Source organism: Emydura macquarii, unplaced genomic scaffold (assembly GCF_026122565.2).
Source record: "Emydura macquarii macquarii isolate MOO-44397 ecotype Brisbane River unplaced genomic scaffold, CSIRO-AGI_Emac_v2 contig_587, whole genome shotgun sequence".
NCBI lineage: Eukaryota > Metazoa > Chordata > Testudines > Chelidae > Emydura > Emydura macquarii.
In genome coordinates this window covers 10,409,712-10,427,291 of record NW_027130724.1, presented here as the reverse complement: position 1 = coordinate 10,427,291, position 17,580 = coordinate 10,409,712, and the positions used below count along the sequence as shown (strand labels likewise).

At 40.6% G+C, this 17,580-nt stretch overlaps 1 protein-coding gene across 1 annotated transcript in view; it reads left to right on the top strand.

The window, feature by feature from the left end:
* The window catches only part of NCR3LG1 (natural killer cell cytotoxicity receptor 3 ligand 1), a 28,461-nt gene that overhangs the window by 7,454 nt on the left and 3,427 nt on the right, over window positions 1–17,580 (top strand). Inside the window, exons 3-10 of the mRNA XM_067540678.1 lie at window positions 598–924; window positions 1,663–1,773; window positions 2,664–3,065; window positions 6,621–6,935; window positions 8,064–8,378; window positions 10,183–10,494; window positions 12,054–12,368; window positions 13,901–13,954. Coding sequence (XP_067396779.1) covers window positions 598–924; window positions 1,663–1,773; window positions 2,664–3,065; window positions 6,621–6,935; window positions 8,064–8,378; window positions 10,183–10,494; window positions 12,054–12,368; window positions 13,901–13,954 — 2,151 coding nt within the window. The remainder of the gene's footprint in view (window positions 1–597; window positions 925–1,662; window positions 1,774–2,663; window positions 3,066–6,620; window positions 6,936–8,063; window positions 8,379–10,182; window positions 10,495–12,053; window positions 12,369–13,900; window positions 13,955–17,580) is intronic.

The window sequence follows — 17,580 nt, the reverse complement described above, 5'->3', positions numbered from 1 at the left end:
GATCTTTGGGGTTTGTCCTGGTATTTTCTATATATCTTCATCTTACTTGCTTTTGAGGGGGCACAATCCCTGTTCCCTATTCATTGGCACTTTCCTTGCCACAAGCAGAGAAGACTGCAACTCATTTTCCCCTGCAACATCTCTACAGTTGTATCGGTCTAAATATTGCCCTTCCATGAATTTTTTGCAGATAAGGGGAAAATATGGACCTAGCCTGTTTGTCATAATCTCTAAAGGTTTTAGCCAGAGGCAAGGTTTTCGTTATCCAAACCTCAGACTTGCAGTAGCATTTTTGCTATCCAGAAATGCTCTAAATCTGAGAGACTCTATTAATTCTATATATATATTATTTACAAAGAGCAGAGAATAACAAAACTGCAAAGGTCCTAATGACCGCTAGTGCTGTTCATCATTCAAATAATTTTTTCCTACTGTTTTCATGTTTCTGGGAAAACATGACTAGATTAGGGAAAAAAAGATTAAACATTGCACATATTAGACATTTAGGTAATGTGTGTGTTACAATCAAACTGACGCTGTTAAAGTATCAGCATAGCTATGATTATAACGGTAATCTAACCTTATTTTCCCTTACAGCTCAACCAACTGTCAACCTGTCTCCAAAGGAAGTTACAGTAGAAAGTGACAAGGAGAAGACACTGTCCTGTGAAGTCAATAAGTTCTATCCAAATTTGGTTGACGTCAAGTGGATGAAGATTTCAAAGAATAACCAGGACGGTAGTGTAGCAGCAGAGGATATCTGCATAGGCGCCTCTGTAGAAAATGAAGATGGCACATTTAATGTCACTAGTAAATTAAGGCTGCAACCGTCTTTGCAAGATAATGGAAATGTCTATAGATGTATTGTGAGTCACAAAACATTTCCTGCAAAGTTACTTCTCAGTACTACCTTGACTGTCACAGGTATTCATTCCCTTTAAAGTCTTCTCTGCTTCATTTTTGAATGTTACATGTTCCAGAATGCTGAGACTAGACCTCTTGTGAAGGAATTTGAACCTTTTGCTGTCCCCACATGCAGTGATATGAGGTGTCACTTTGGAGAGACAGCAGGGCAGGAGAGTTGGCTATGCAGTGACACTCAAAGAACCAGCTGGCTTGCTGACATGCCAGCCAGAAATGGAGTGGAAGGAGTGGCAGATCAGTTCTGCAAAAAGAGGAGGTTGAAATATGTTGGCGCCACTGACACCTTTGGATGTTAGAGCTGTTCCAGGTGCACCATTTTAGTGGCGTGTATTTTTGGTGGTAGGAAGGGATAACAACATTTTAGTGCCTCTCTGGGCTCACTGAGTTGATCCACACTTGTCTTTAACAAAAGGCTGGTTTTGACCTTACAGTACCTTACAACACATCCTTGATGGTTTGCAAATATGTCGTGTTTTAATGGGCATTTCACCCTCAGTGGCCTCTTATTATGGCTTTTGGAAGCTCTGATCTGATCCAACAAAACATACCTGGCAGTTATTCTGTGATCTCTTTAGTAGTTCAGTGGGTAATAATTTTAGGCCTACTTTAACTTTTCTGTGACATTTCAAATATTCAGCAAAGAAATGAAAGAATAGATATGTTTCATTAAATACTTGGTTTGATTTGAGCAAGTTTAGGTTTATCAACATTTTCTTTTTCTCCCCCCCCCCTTCACAGCCCCCAGGTCAGATTCAAGCATTTTAATTGGAGCAATCATTGGAACAATAATAGCTTGTATTATTGTACTCAGTTTGGGAGCTTTCGTGTACAACAAGTGTTTTAAGAAAAGTAAGTAGTTTTAAAGGTGGACTGTGCTAATGATATCTTAATGACAACTACTAGACTTAGAATTCAGATATTCATACTAGTGACAAACTAACAAGAATCAATACATCAGAATGCTCTTGATCCACCCACCAGCTAAGGGAAAATTAGTCACATCTCCCAAAAGCAGCGCACACCACGCTTTTGTTCCCTTGCTTATCCAAAACCCCATTTTCACTAAATGCTTCAGATACCTCTGAAGCCCTTTAGGAAAAAAATAGGGGTCATTTTATATTTGACTAGAACATTTTAAACAAACTGGAACATGATTGCTATCAAACAGGAGAAGTGACAGGCTCGGTAAGAAATACTCTGCTTTCGTATACTGTCACAAAAGGATTTGCTCTTCAAGTTGCCTTTTTTGGTTCAGTAACTGAGAGTGTTATGCTGAGTTCTTCCACACAGCATCAATAGTAACTGGAACTAACTTAAAGTGATAACTTTTAACAGTATGATGTTCTATTTTTTTTAGTACTAACTGTGCAGAAAAAATACTAACTCACACATAAAGAGGGAGATGTAACGTTTGCTCAGATCACCCCTTTAATGAGAAAGCTTCATGTGAAAGACTGAAAATTTGAAGACTGTATGTATCTGACCATATAGTCACTTATCTGCCAAGCACTGTGGATAAGAAACAACAATTGGGGCATTTGAATCAAGGGAACTCAACTATGTGGTATATTAAAAAAAAGAGCATTGGTAAAGACAATGGTGATAAGCGCAGTGTTTTAGCACACAGAAATACAGAGTAGCTTATGCAGCAGAGACAGAAAAATTGCAATTCACTATTTAATTGTCATTCTTCAGAACATCATGCATCATGCAACTAACTTACATATTTTTCCTTGCAGTTCCACCGACAGTAATAGCATTCATAGGGAATGTGGAAATGAAGCATTTGGAAGATGCTTGTTTGCATTGCCAGATTTGTGGATTTCGTCCAAAACCTTTAACTGTATCTTTCTTTCTAAAAAAGTATCAACAAAAACAAAAGGAAAAAATTTACTCTTGGAACAGTGAAAAGGATGACATTGAACGAAATGGGGAAAGTGCTGCTCTCCTGACTATGTCAAAGAATTTTCAGTTTCAGATACATTTGAAGCCACTAGATAATGGCACTTTTGAAGTTCCATGCACCATTCGTGTATCTCCAAACGTGCACGAGCTTGACAAGGCAGAGCTTTCTCTTGAACTTGCACACGAGGCCCTTCAGAAAAATCCTGCTGTTGAAACAACACAATTGAAGGTCATAGGTAAGCAAAGTGCTTTGCAGTATGGGAAGTTTAGCTTCTACAAGTGCAGACTCTGTCTGGATTAAGAACGTAAGAACTGCACATACTGAGTCAGACCAGTTGTCCATCCAGCTCAGTATCCTCTCTCTGACAGTGGCCAGTACCAGAGCTTCAGGGGAAGTGTACAGAATAGGGCAATATTGGAGTGATCCAGCCATCTTCCTCTCCTAGCTTCTGGAAATCAGAGTTTTAGGGACACCCAGAGCATGGGGTTGCATCCCTGATCATCTTGGCTAATAGCCATTGATGGACCAATTCTCAGTGAATTTGTCTAGTGCTTTTTGAGCCCAGATATACTTTTGGCCATCACAGCATCCCATGCTGTGCGGTTAGTTCCACAGGTTAACCATGTGTTGACCAGAAAAGTAGTTTCTCTTGTTTGCATTAAACCTACTGCCTATTAATTTAATCAGGTGACCCATGGGTTTTATATTGTGGGAAAGGGTAAATAACGCTTCCCTATTCACTTTTTCCACACCATTCAAGATTTATAGATCTCTTATCATATTCCTCCTTAGTCATCTCTTTTCTAAGATGAACAGCCGTAATCTTTTTAGTCTCTCATTGTATGGAAGCTATTCCATACCTTTGATCATCTTTGTTGCCATTCTCTGAACCTTTTCCAATTCCACTATATCCTTTTTGAGATGAGGCAACCAGAACTAGTCACAGTATTCAAGGTGTGGGCACAACATGGCATTATATAGTGGCATTATGATATTTTCTGTCTTATTTTCTATCCCTTTCCTGGTAGTTCTTAATATTTTGTTAGCTTTTTTGATCACGGCTGTGCATTGAGCTGAAGGTTTCAGAGAGCTATCCACAATGACTCATTAGATCCCATCTTTTTTTTACAAAGTGCATTACTTTGCACTTTTCAGTGTTGAATATCATCTGCCATTTCATCATTCACTCACCTAGTTTTTTTGAGATCCCCTGTAACTCTTTGCAGACAGCTGTGGGCGCGGGGACAAAGGATGTCAGCGCTGGGCCACATTCCTGGGGGCTGGGAGTTGGGCCCAGGCTTTGGACAGAAATTGTCCTCCGCGGGACCCCTGACTTGGGCTAAAAAGGCCATATACTACACAAGCAATAATCATGTGCAAACCACAACACTTTTCTAGCCTTGAAGTTAGGGCAGGAGGGAGCATATCAGAGCAACTTTCTAGCAGTGTCCAGAAGAGGGAAGACCTACCCGATAGGTACCATGGTAAAAGGGCGTAATATGAGTTGGCTATGTGCTCCCTTTCATTCCTTCCCTCACCACCTGGACAAAGAATGTGGTCAAAAAGGTGTTATCGCTTCTTTCCCAGGCAGCATGTCTGTTAGGGAAGGCTCGGGATCTCTCCCCCTAGTTCTCCCCTTGTTGCTAGTTTGTTAAGGGGCTTCATGGTCATTCCTGCTGTTAAGATAAAAGTATATGCTATGCAAGTTTTGTGGGAAATAACAAACAGGGGCAGATATAATCATACACCTCCCCTAGCCATTAATATTCATTTTATAATCTTTTCTATTACCAAATAGGGATTTTATGGGGCATTGTAGAAGTGTGTATCTACATATTATTTTAGATAAAAAGTTGTAAAGTAGTAAACTCGGGGTTCACTTTGTTGGACACGCATGACAAAGGGGAACGAGTGGACTAGAAGCTGTAACCGAATAAACGCTCCTTATCACTCCACCCGGATCAATCTCTCTCTCTCTTCAACCGACCCTGCAACAACAGCTTTAAACTTAATTATCTTGAATAATTTTGTAATTATTTTTGTTGACAGTAATTTTACTGGTGACAGGTTTATAGCTGGCATTACAATAAAATATTTCTTCTGAAAGTGAATATTTTAGGTCTGCTCTGTAAAGCTATCTGATGGGAAATTCAGGCAGCACTTAATCTTGGGTTTTCGATGCACAGCATTTTGAGGCTGGGTGCTCTTTGTCTCTAAGGTTATAAGAAGCATTCACCAGATTCCCTTTGCTGAATGAGTGATGGCTCTAGCTATCCATACATAGCATTATTGATGGTAACATATTGTGTCCTATCTATGTAGTAATGTTATTATCTTAGTACTGAATTCTTAGGCATCTTCTCATATTTTCCCAAGAACTAGTAAAGTCACAAGGTGTTTCCCTAGTTTTCATCTGAAATGCTTGGAAACATGGATACATGTGAATGAAAGACCCTGTTAAGTATTCAGAAGATATCATGTACATTTTGCCTTAGAGAACTTAAAGATTACACTTGAGATATATACATAGAGTCAAGAAGCAATTTTAGATGCTGTGAAGTATTCCTGGCTAGCATGATGGCTTGTGCACCACGCCCCAAAGAGGGCCTGGTTAAATAAAAGTAGTTTCCTTAATTGGAACAGGATCTAGATCTAGCAACTCTCATTCAAAACCAGGGACTACTGTGTATAGGACCTATATCACAGAACATTTTTACTATGTCATTAACAATATGGGTGAGCTGAGCTGTTTAAGATAGATTTTGTTGTCTCGGCGTCACATTTTCAGTGTGGGAATGGCAGCTGGTACATGTAGATTCAGAATTATTTTTTCCCCTGGATGTTGACATTGTGTTCTTGATTTCAAGCTCTTTACAGGTTAATTGATCTTGTGTGGCTGCTCCTGAAATTTAGCGTGTTGGATCTAGAACTGAGAAAAGATAGCTAGCCATGCTTTCTCAAACTGATTGACTGCTTAGAAGAACAGATGTATTAGCATGTAGCTGTAGGTACAACACATTAATGAAACACCTTCTCCCTAAAGTTAGAGACAGTGGTATGCAACGTCTGCTTTCTGTTCAGTATATAATATTGATAAATGTCCAAAGGAATTCTACTTGTGGGCAGAACGGTAGATTTTTGCTGAATAAACATCAGAAAACTTCTCACTTGCAAACACATGTAAAAGTCTGCAGCGGGAAGCTTGAATTTAAGCTTTATTACATTTATTTTGATCTTTTAGGTTCACCTTTAGATGCACCTGAGCACAGTATTTTATTTAGCCTGCTGCTTTATTGTTGAGTGAATTATGAAACTTGGAAAAAGGCATTTTTCTTTGTAAAGCCTCAGTAGTTGCAATTTTAAGAGGTGCTTCTAGCATGAGAACACTGTCACTGCCTGTCTTTTCTGCCCCAGATGGGGAAAGGTTAACTTGTGTTCATGAATATGCAGCAGACTCTGACTGGGGGGATGTAGCATTGTGATAAATGGAGGGTTTGGGTAATTTCCGATCCCAATTTGAATATTGGTCTAAAAATATAATTTAGGGCCTCTAAAGTTCTTGTGCAGTAGAACACTCACCTGTGTATGCTGAGTGTTAAGTGCTAAAATAGCAATGGGATGGGTGTGGTAGAAAAATCTAGACATAAGGCCACCTGCAAGATGCTCAGCACCCCTAAATCCCATTGATTTCTTTGTGGGAGCTCAGTATCTTATAGGACTGGTCATCTGGTGGTCATCAAATTTTAAAAAACGGATCCTTGCTAAATGTGCAAATTGTTTTCCTTTCTAGCTCTGCCAATATTGGAGCCAGTGCTGTGTTCTACAGATGTGCCAAGAACAGATGAGCCTCTAATTTTGACTTGCAGAATTCATTCTTTCTTCCCTGAAACAATTGAATTGTGCTGGTATAAAGATGATGATCGCATGCCAGAGGAAGAACCCTTCATTAGTGATGTGACTAGCGGACCAGATGGACTTTTCTTCTGCACCACCAGATTAAAATTACATCTGACAGTTGAGGACCTTGGAAAGAGATTCAGATGCAAAGCTAATCTTAAAGACTCACAGCAGCATAAAGAATCTTCCTGGAAACTTGAAAATTTGAGTAAGTTAATCCTCAAAACATTATTTATTTTATAGTAGAATGAAAACTGTGTGACGACCATCACCAAAACATACACTGCTTTTAAAGATAAAATTGTCGATCTCTGGGTCACTTTCCTCAGTACTCAGGTGTTCCCCTTTAAAAGGTGAAATACAACCCTCCATAGAGGGCCAGTGGAAGAACTAGGCACTGTCTAAGCCATATGTTGTTGGATTTAACTGCTGCATAGGCCTAGAGCTGCTGGATCTCTGCCTGGGGGTGAATTTCATCAAAAGGTCACATCCCCACTAGGAAAAGAGGTGTATTTTTACACATTAACACACACATTAAAATCCTATGGTAGATAAGATAGTTGCAATTTTAATAAGTAGGAGCTTCGGTGTCACCTCAGTGAATTAAGGCATGCTAAAATATGGATTTTTATTCATGTAAAAAAACCAAACAAACTACACATTTTCCTAGTGAAGACAAGGCCTCGCTGTCCTATCGCTAGGGCAGATCTTACACTGGCAAAATACCCTTTGAAATCACTGCAGAAATGAATGGGTAAGTGCAGGATCACGTTTTATACTTTTACTATCTAAAAAGGAAATCCAAGAACAAATTCCTCCCCCAGAGTTTTCTATAAAAATCCTGTGCTTGGTTCAAGTTACCAACATTTTTTTTCTGATTTATAACTGAAACTTTTGCATGTGTGAGCCTTAAGGAGGCTGGGGATTTTTGTAAGCTACTGTACAGAAATGTGGCATGTTTTACTTTCCAAAGCATTCCTCTGGGAAATCAATATGGCAGTATCTATATAAATAAAATAAGACACCAAATAATGGAACAGACTTTCACAGAGATAATACTTCTGTTTCTGACAGACAGCAGGTGTTATTTCTTACAGCACTGTACCATTTGGAGTCTTTACCTCTCCCCCTCAGTTTCATTCCTGTTTTCTTCTGTTATTTTATTCCTTCCTCCCCTGTTGCTCACATGCAGCCACTAAGATCTTTGCTGTCATTGGGAGCGATGTTGTGAATTTCTATTTGAAAGAAACATAGTGGAAGGTCTGTGCTTTTGCTTCTGTTTTCTTTCAATCCCCTAATCATTTTACTTTTGCCCTATTGGTTGTTTTATTTGCAGCACTTACTCCAAAAGTCTCAAAAATTGTAAGAGAGCCCAGTATCCCTGAGAGTGGGAAGACCGTCACATTATCTTGCCAGGTGAGAGATTACTACCCAGAACAGTGTCAGGTGCGCTGGATAAGAGGCTTTAAAGAATTCAGCGAGGCTGCAATTAAAACCCAGGATTCTCAGCTTGATGCAGCAACAAATCTGTACCACAGAGAAAGCCAAGTGACATTTACACCTGGACCTGAGGACCATGCAGTAGAGTTCTCTATTGAAGTCATCCATTGCAACAGAAGTATAAAAAAGTCCCATCCCCTCATGTTAAAAGGTGATTATTTAATTGTCTGTTCTTTCTCCTTTTGTCTTCTTTACATTATATGGGAAGGGCACAGGCCTACAGCAGAAGATGATGCTGTTTAGACCAGCATTATCTCTCCTGTGGATATTTGAACAGTAACTCGAGGGGAATACTATGTGGTGCATTTTCTCCCCTGGCCATTCCAGCCATAGCACATCTCTTCCCTGGTCACAGACCCCACCCCTACTTGAGGTGTTGTGTGAGGATAAGGAGTGAGCATGCAGCAGAAATGTTGCCGCTGCCCTCTTCACAACCCCTGTCTGGCTCCACAAGGTTCTGCTCCTTTCCCCTTGTATATAGAGGGGAGCACACAGAGTCTTTTAATAAAGTAAAACACTTAATTGTCCCAGAGTCAATAGCCAACAGGTTTCTCACAAGCAACCCTACAATAACAAGCTAGTGTGTGCAAGGTAAGGAAAAATATTCAGTAAAGAAAGATTTAGGTTCAGAATTTCAAAGCTGCGGAGAGGCTTTGGATACCTCATTGCTATTAACTTTAATGGGAATGAGGTGTCCAAATCCCTTAGGTAAATTTGACCATGTCAGGCTTAAGAGACTCTTGGAAACTTGAAAAATGTATGAGCAACAATGAGAAAACAAGCACTTTTAGGAGTTATGGAACATTTCCCTCTCCATGTTGTTTTGAAGACTAGAAGTATGAGGTTGCTTTTTGATAGAGCTCCCAGTAAGCTAAGAGGGAACTATTTTTTATAGACGCTCAGTACCTGAATAATTATTAAGAGGTATATGAACTAGGGGGTCATAACCTTTTATAGGCCAAGCTCATTCTGCACATCAAGGGATCCTAGCATCCCTCCATTCCCCACCACAGGCTCCCTCTATGCCACCCTTCCATCTGCTTCTATTTCAGGGAGTCCCTACACCCTCACCCCTCCCTTAAGCCAGGGGTCTATGTCCTCCCCCACCCCATGCCATACCATTGTTCTCTGTTCTCCCTCCTCGCCAAGGTGTTCACTGTTCATTCGTTGTCCCCCAAGGTAGGATCTTCATGTGCTTCCCATTTTCTACCTAGCCCTTGCCAGGATCCCCCATTTTCCCATGCCAGGGGCTCTGGATGCCTCTCTATTTCCCACTCACCATTTTTATGTTTTTTCCTCCCTTCTCTCTGAGAGATAAGTCATTCAGGGTGTCAACTCATGATGGGCAGAGCTTAGACGGGGAAGGAAGGAAGGGGGGGTTAGACTGTAATGCATTAATGGGTGCCATCAAGTGGTCGTTGGATTAGATACAAGGGTGCCATCAAGTGGTTGTTGGATTAGATACATGGTTGATGCTGTCTGTGCTAACCAGATAGCACCCATCTAAATGCATCTCCCTCTTGGTTTTCCATTTTTCACCAAAACCAATAGCATTCTGCCTGCTGATGTCTACAACATTCTCTGAAATTTTGGAATTAAGCAAATGCAGTATATAAGAGTTCTTGCATTACATCCGACAAAAACAGAGAAATGTCATCAAATTGAGTGAAGGACCTCACTTCCCTTGACCAATTATGCACATGTATTTATGGGGGATGCAAAGTTAGTTTAAACATATTACAAGAATATCAAAAAAGCACAGTCATTTCCTTAATCCTGAGCCTTTGGTTACTTCCTGTGTCTCAGACCCAGTAGCTATCAACTTCAAGGTTTATTTGATATAATTCTCCTGACATCCTCCTCTGTATAAATGTAACATTAGCACAAACTAGAGTAGTACTTTCTTGAATATTAATTTTGTTTGTGCAGATAAAATATTTCCACACATTTTGCAGGTTTTCCAAAAGTTACAGATATTGTTTTTAATCCAAATGATGTGAAGTATGGAAAACCCCTCTCCCTGACCTGCAAAATCACAGATTTCTATCCCAACGATATTCAAGTCCACTGGTTTCAAGAGGATATTAAAATCAAGACGGGTTCATCAGTACAAGCGCCAGAACAAGATACAAATGGCTTTTTCTACACATCTTCTGATCTTCAGCTAATACCCTCTGCTCTAGATTATGGCAAAAAGATTGGTGTAAAGGTGATGCACAAGACTCTGACAAAGTCCATTACAAAAAATGTGTACCTAAACCTCCCAGGTATGTATAACAAGTGTGCGAGTCTATGACAGAATAGTGTTTGCTAGAGTTTGAGGGAAAGAAGTATTTTTGCTTTATAGAGGGCCAGATCCACCAATCATGGTGCAGGAAGGTATAAATTATACCTTCTAGCAACAATGAGATTCACCTGGCTACTGTTCTTCCTATTTGTATTTTGACAGTTTAGACTCCAGTCAGGACTGCATGGGAGTCCCATAGATGCAGTCTGCTGAAAAGATCTAGCTAGGGCCAGAGTTTCAAAGGTAGTTATGTGCCTAACGATACAGATAGGAGCCTAATAAGATTTACAAGAAGCACCTATCAGTGCCTAATTCTAATTGCTTTTCTGTGGAAGTTGGGCACTTAATCTACTTAGATGCATTCATAAATCCAATTAAGCACCTATCTACATCTTTAAGCACCTGAAGACATTTGTTAGTCTGCCCCCTTGACTATAACCCATTGCTGGCTACTTCGGGGGGGGGGGTAGCAGTTCATGGAACTCTCTCTACACAAGGGACATTTTGCCTCTGGGACCTTGTGCATCTGTTCACACTGGCAGAAATTGGGATTGACCCAGGCTGAAATTAAACCCAAGGTTTGTCTTTTGCTACACATTTAAAATTCTAATTTTCGGAAGGATCAAGAATTCCTCCCCCTAGAAAATGTTTTAAAAATAAATATTTCTTTCAAGTCTTTCTTAACATTTATCTTGTCTGTAAATGGGTATAATCATGTTTCCCCACCTTTGTAAAGGACTTTCAGTTCTACCAGTGTAAGTTTTTGTATATCTGATGATATATCATCTTTATTTTTAATGTGTCGTTTTCTCTTCCTGTCTCTTCCTGTCACAGGTACATCTTCACTCTGTCACTTTAGGAATGTCTACCTTGCCGTTAGACACCTGCAGCTGATCCATGTCAGCTGACTGGGGCTCAGGCTGTGAGACTGGAAAAGTGCAGCATAGATCTTCAGACTTGGTGCTTGATCCTGGGCACTGGGACCCTCCTCTCTCACAGGATCCCAGAGCCCAGGTTCCAGCCCAAGCATGTACACAGCAGCTTTACAGCCTCAGAGCCCAAGCCCCATGAGCCTGAGTAGCTGACACAGACGAGCTGTGGGTGTCTAAATGCAAGGTAGATATACCCTTAGAGCGTCTATCTGCCCCCTTCTGAGAGGAGTAGGATGTGGGTTGCAGATGGGTGTTCCTGACACGTGCTTTATCACAATCCTCATCATTCTAATGAAGTGCTTAGCAGCACATGTCATTCTTCAGCCTTGCTACTGGAGAGAAGTGCTTTGGTGGAAGAATTCATTTATGCAGGATCAGATTCCCTTACTCTCTTACTTAGTACTTTTAACCTGTGCTTATATGACACAGTACTGTGCACATGGCCTTGTGCAGGATCAAGTCCAGGTGCCCCGTGCCATAAAAAAAAAAAGTGAATATTTTCTCTTTTGTGGATTATTTTTCTTTACTTGATAATCCCATTGATACAGTGTTCAGGAGTATTTTACTGGTATTGCATTTCTAACAGAAAACTATCCCTCCTTTTTAGCAAAGTCTCCTGCCGTTTCTGAGATAAGAGCAACACCTGCATCACCCAAAGTCAATGAGACTGTCTGTCTTGAAATTTCCGTATCTGATTTTGCACCTAGAGATATAAAAGTTGCATGGTATAGAGAATGGGAGGACTTACCTACAGACAACCATAATAAAGGTGTTCAAATTGGAGAAAATGGTTTATGTTTCTCTACAATAAAAACACAATTTACTACTACTGAGTCTGATAATGGAAAAACGTTCAGATGTGAGGTTATTCATCCAACAACGAACTCCTGCACAGAGAAAAGTTTTGTATTGAAACTCAGCGGTAAGTTGGATTTTTTTAATTAAGGGCCTGTGAAGGGAAGCACTCACATCTTGAGCGCCTGTTAGCAGCTGAGTACTGCAGTCCTTTTCTCACCCCCATGTCTCCTGCAAGCTACTGGCTGACCTTAGTGGGTCTTGCATGACTTGGCCTTCTGGCTGAGTCACAGAGTCCAAATAAACCACTTCCAGGGTAGCAAGGAGTCCAATAAATGAACAGTCCTGTTGCCCTGGCTAGGTTCAGCCCTGGCTCTGAGTCCTTTCAATTCAGCCCTTTGTTTGGGCTCTCAAATAAGCCCTCTCCCCTTCTTGTAGTTTATACCACTGTGGCGGTAGGGGAACCTGGGCCTCCAGGTTCCGACCTAGGGATCATATAAAACAGCAGCGATATGCTGGTTGATTTTAGTTTGTAGCTGTTTCTTCCCTGGGCCTCTTCCTACTTGGCCCCTTTTAGCTTCACCGGTCCCTCAGGGCTAAGGTTTCTAGGTTCTCTCTCTCCCTGCAAATCCAGGTTAAGGAAATGCAGCAAGAAACAACCTCTGGTTCTCCCTCAAGCTCCTGTGGCCACAGCAGAGCACCCTTGTCCTCTAGACAAGGACTAACCTTTTAAGCCTCTGCAGCTCCTTTTATTTAAGCCTGCTGGGCTCTGATTGGCTGCTTCCATGAAACCTCTCTAGGCAGTCCTGGAGGACCCATCTTCACTGCTCCTTTCCTGTTTCACTTAGCTGCTTCCTAGGGTGTGCAATAGCAGAGCAATGGGGCCTCCTCTGAGGAGCCACAAAGACCAGTTGCACACCATCACAGGGCCAATTTTAGGTTGGATAGCACCATACTCCACAAGTACTCTTATTAATTTCAGTGGAATTGGCTAATGAAGCAAGAGCTAGATTTTAAAAGGATTTAGGCAGGTAAACTTGCCTATCCATCTTTAGCCACCTAAATATCTTTAAAAAATCTGCTGCCAAGACATTACTCAGCGTGAGTAAAGGTATCAGGATCTGACACTAAATAAACTTAAGTCTCTATATAAGTATCAGTGTAGAATTCACTGCGATGGGAGACTCAGTTCTTAACCTTAGTCCAGCTCCCCCTCCCAGGGGGGTGCACTGAGCCAAAGATATCCACTTCCTTAGGTTTACAGAGAAAATGGCCAGTTAATTATATAATCATTAAAATGGAGATAGAACCTCTCAAGATACTCATACTCAAAACTTGGCTTGTTTAAATGATCAGAGAAAATAAGTGAAATGACTTTATTTACATGTTTCAATCAAATATTCTCTGTGCTGGAGAAAGCCTACTGAAGTTAGTGAAAAGGCATCTGAGTTCAGAGGCGTTTGGATCAGGCCCTCTGAGAGTGAATGTAAAAACAGATGTATTAAATAACGGGATGAGAACGTGTTTATAAGGATGCCATGGAACCATACAGAATTTCATAATGTATATAATTTTGCATTATCCTACTGATACGTTAACTGCCCTGTGATAAATGTACGGCTTATTATAGATAACATGATATTTCTTCCTACTTTACAGATTTTTCTACTGTTACTGGAGATATGACTGTAAATCAGAACCACACATTAATGAGTGAGTTTTATACCAAACTGAGATAAATTGCAGATCCTCCTTCTAATAGCAGGAGCCCAACCCATCACCTTTTCCTCCTCAGGCACAGGGGATGGAAAGCCTAATGGGAGATGGGAGGCAGCGGCAATGCTACCTGTATGGTATCCTCCTCCCATTTCTCCTATGGGTGTGGGATGAGGGATGTGTGCGTTGAGGCAGACAGGATGGTAGCAGTTCCACCATCAACCCTGCACAGAAAGAATCAACACAAAAACATTAACTTTTGCACAGAGCCCTTTCAGCTGTTGAACTCCCTTGAGGACGGCTGAGGGAGATTCTGGGGTTCATGGGAGGTAGGGTAGCTGGAGAAACCCAGAGAAGGAATGTGAACACGCAGGGGTTCCACATGGATGCCTCTGGCCTCCAGCATATTCACAAGGAACCTGGGACTTGGGGACTGAAACCCCTTTTTGTTTCACACAGGGAGGTACAAACCCACTCCCAGGTGGAGGAATGATCTGGAAACTCCACAAGGGGAACCTGCTTAGGGATGATTTGAACCTATACCTTTTTATCTTCAATTAATTAATTATGAAGGGGTTCACTCACTGCAGGAGCACCTCCTTATATCCAGGTGTGGCAGAGCGACTCTCTCCCAATATGGCACCCTCTGCCAGTGGTCACTCTGTCTGGTCTCTCTTCCCGTAACTTGGCCCTCTGGCCACTTAATGATTTAGTCCCACCCCTTCCAGAGTAACAGAAAGCTCAACATAGAGCAGTTTAGTGTCCTGACAAGAGGGTCTTTGGCCCAACTCAAGCCCCTGGGTCCTCACACCCCAGCCTTAGTGCTTTCCAATGTCCTTTTCCCTATTTCCAGCTTTATGCCCCTTTGCCAGTGGCTAATAGGGGAACCTAGGCCCTCCTACTACACTCGGTGCCAGCTCAGGTACTCTATAGCCAGCAGCTAAATCTGCTCAGTCCCACTCCTTGCTCTATTTCCCTGAGCTGCTTCCCACCCAGCCTCTCTCAGGCCATCTCCTCCACAACCTCTCTAAGTTGATCCTTCTGTCTTGCACACCACGAGAGCCTGCTCCACCCTAATGGCTATTACTTCCCCAGCTGCTCCCAGCCTTTTCTGCTCCTCAACAGTTAGGATCTCAGGGCTGCTTCTTCCTCCCTGGGCTTCCTCCTTACCACCTCTCTACTCCCAGAGGGTGGCTGCAGCCTCTCTCACCTGGCAGTCCCCCTTGTCTTTGTCTTTGACCACAGCAGCCTCATCATATGAGGCTATGACTGCCACTTTCTTCATTCATTTGTAGCCAAGTTTTTTTTGTTTTGGTTTTTATTTCACATCCTTTCATTCAGTCTAGTTTCCTTAAGGAAATGCAGCCAGGCTTCCCTCCCCCCACTGTTCCTTTACTCTGACATTCTCACTAGTTCCTCTAGGGAAAAATCTTTGATTCTAAGCCGGCTCAATATTTCATAAAGAAATGTTCTTTCCATAGACTACTGCTTACAATGCCATAGAACATGATCAACAGTTTCTTTGGTTTTGCCCACATTACAGAGCACATCTTTATATCTTTTTAATAAGTTTAACTTATCATTTAAGGCACAATGATCTGTTAACGCTCTAAAAATGACTACTTCACTTTTTCTGTCAGGACTGCGGAGTGTAGTATTATCTTTGATTTTTGCACATACCAATAAAAGGACAAAGGTTCTCTGATGTATCTCAGTATTCACCTCCTCATTTTTAGAGGAAGCTTTTCTGCTTTGTCAGCCATCTCATTTCCAGACATTCCGATATGTGCCGGAATCCATGCTATTATTACTTGCATTATTTCTATAGTTAGGAATATTATTTCCCTTATGTCATTTCTTTTTAACAAAGTCCCTGTTCTGATTGTCATTATGCCTGACAAGGAATCAGATAAAATTATAGCCATCAGAACGGTCCCATAATTTGATAGCCTTTTAGATTTCTGGGTTCCAAACTTAGGAACACACAAGCCTTTCACTGCTTTACCGTGCTGTCATCTTTTGATCTGTCTGTATAGACATGGCAAAGCTGACCCCATTTTTCATAAATAAATTCAGAAATGACATTGATCATAATGTATGTTTTTTTCCTTCCTTTGTTTTTTTCATACAGTTACAAATCCACAAACAGTGAAATAACTGTTCAGCTGTAATTTTTACATACCTCTTTTACCCATTTTTTGACCCTGGTAGTATGAGGAAGTCTGTGGCAATAATTTTGTCTACTAAATTCCCAGCAAGCCTCATAAATCTGCTGTGTACTTCTATTTTCATTATTCCCTTTTACCTTTGCCCAAAAGGTTTGATCTAATAGTTTCATCCTTATATTTGTAGGTGCTTCTTCAGTGGCTATTTGCAGCATGCACACTGGTGTTGTTATCTTTGCGCCACATGCCAATCACAAAGCTTGGGCCTGGAACGGTTACTGGTTTCTAAGAGCTGTTTTTGAGGCTGAACCAAAAGCTTGGGCTCCACAGTCTAAACTGGCCTTATCAATGCTCTATACATCATCATCAATACCTTGTTATCTGCACCCCATATGGTCAACTGTGCATCTTTCTTTTCTAAAACCACTTTATACCTCAGTTATAATATAATTTTTCTTCAAGTAGTTTACTAGTCTTAACTATATCATTTTGTCCATGATTTTCCCACACGGGATGTGAAGGCAATAGGTTTATAAGTATCAGATCTTGTATATACCTTACCTGATTTTCTAATTGGTATCTCCAATGGTTGTTTTCATTCTATTGGCGGTTTTCTCATATATCATTATATAACCACAATAAAATCTTTAGACGCCCTTCTGACAAGTTTTGAAGCATTTCATTACTTATATTATCTTTACCTGAAGCTATCTTTTTTTCTTTTTCTAATGGTTGCAATAAGCTCCTTCACACTAAAACGTTTGTTTAATACATCATCAGTATATTTTTCTCTAACTATTTAATAGTTCACAGTTATCCTCAATAAACCTTTTCCACAAAACTCATTATTTTAATTCATATCATTACTATCTTTTTGGAATTCTTTAACTAAAATGCCTGCCTTTCCTAAGTTGAAAACCTCGCTTACATTGTTTTCAATAAGACCAGGTATACGTTTGCTTTTACTTTGAATTCCATTCATTCTCTGAATTTGATTATATATTTCCAAAGGTTTTGAATCTTTGTTCAGTTTCCACACACAATTTTCTCCAGCTTTTTTTTTTTTGTCCTTTTGACAATTTTTTGTGTCACCACCTTACATTGTTTATAATTCATTAAGTCTTTACTATTCATTCTAATTTGCAATCCCCATTCCACCCCAGGAACCATATTTCTAACTTGGAGGCAATTTGGTGTTTTGTAGATGGCCAGATCAGCTGCTGAAATTCCTTTACTGATGTTATTGAATTCCCCTAGCTTATCACTGGTACAGTTACTGCATAAATTTGCATCTAATTTATTCTTGAAAAAGCCCCAGTCAGCTTTTTGAAAATTCCAGCTAGGAAATCCTTTTGTGTTTTTGACATTTCCTTGGCTTTGGTACTCAGTAAGTGTAGGAAAGTGATCACATCCCATTCCATCTTTTTTTGTGAATTTTTCAGCTGCATCTACTAGCTA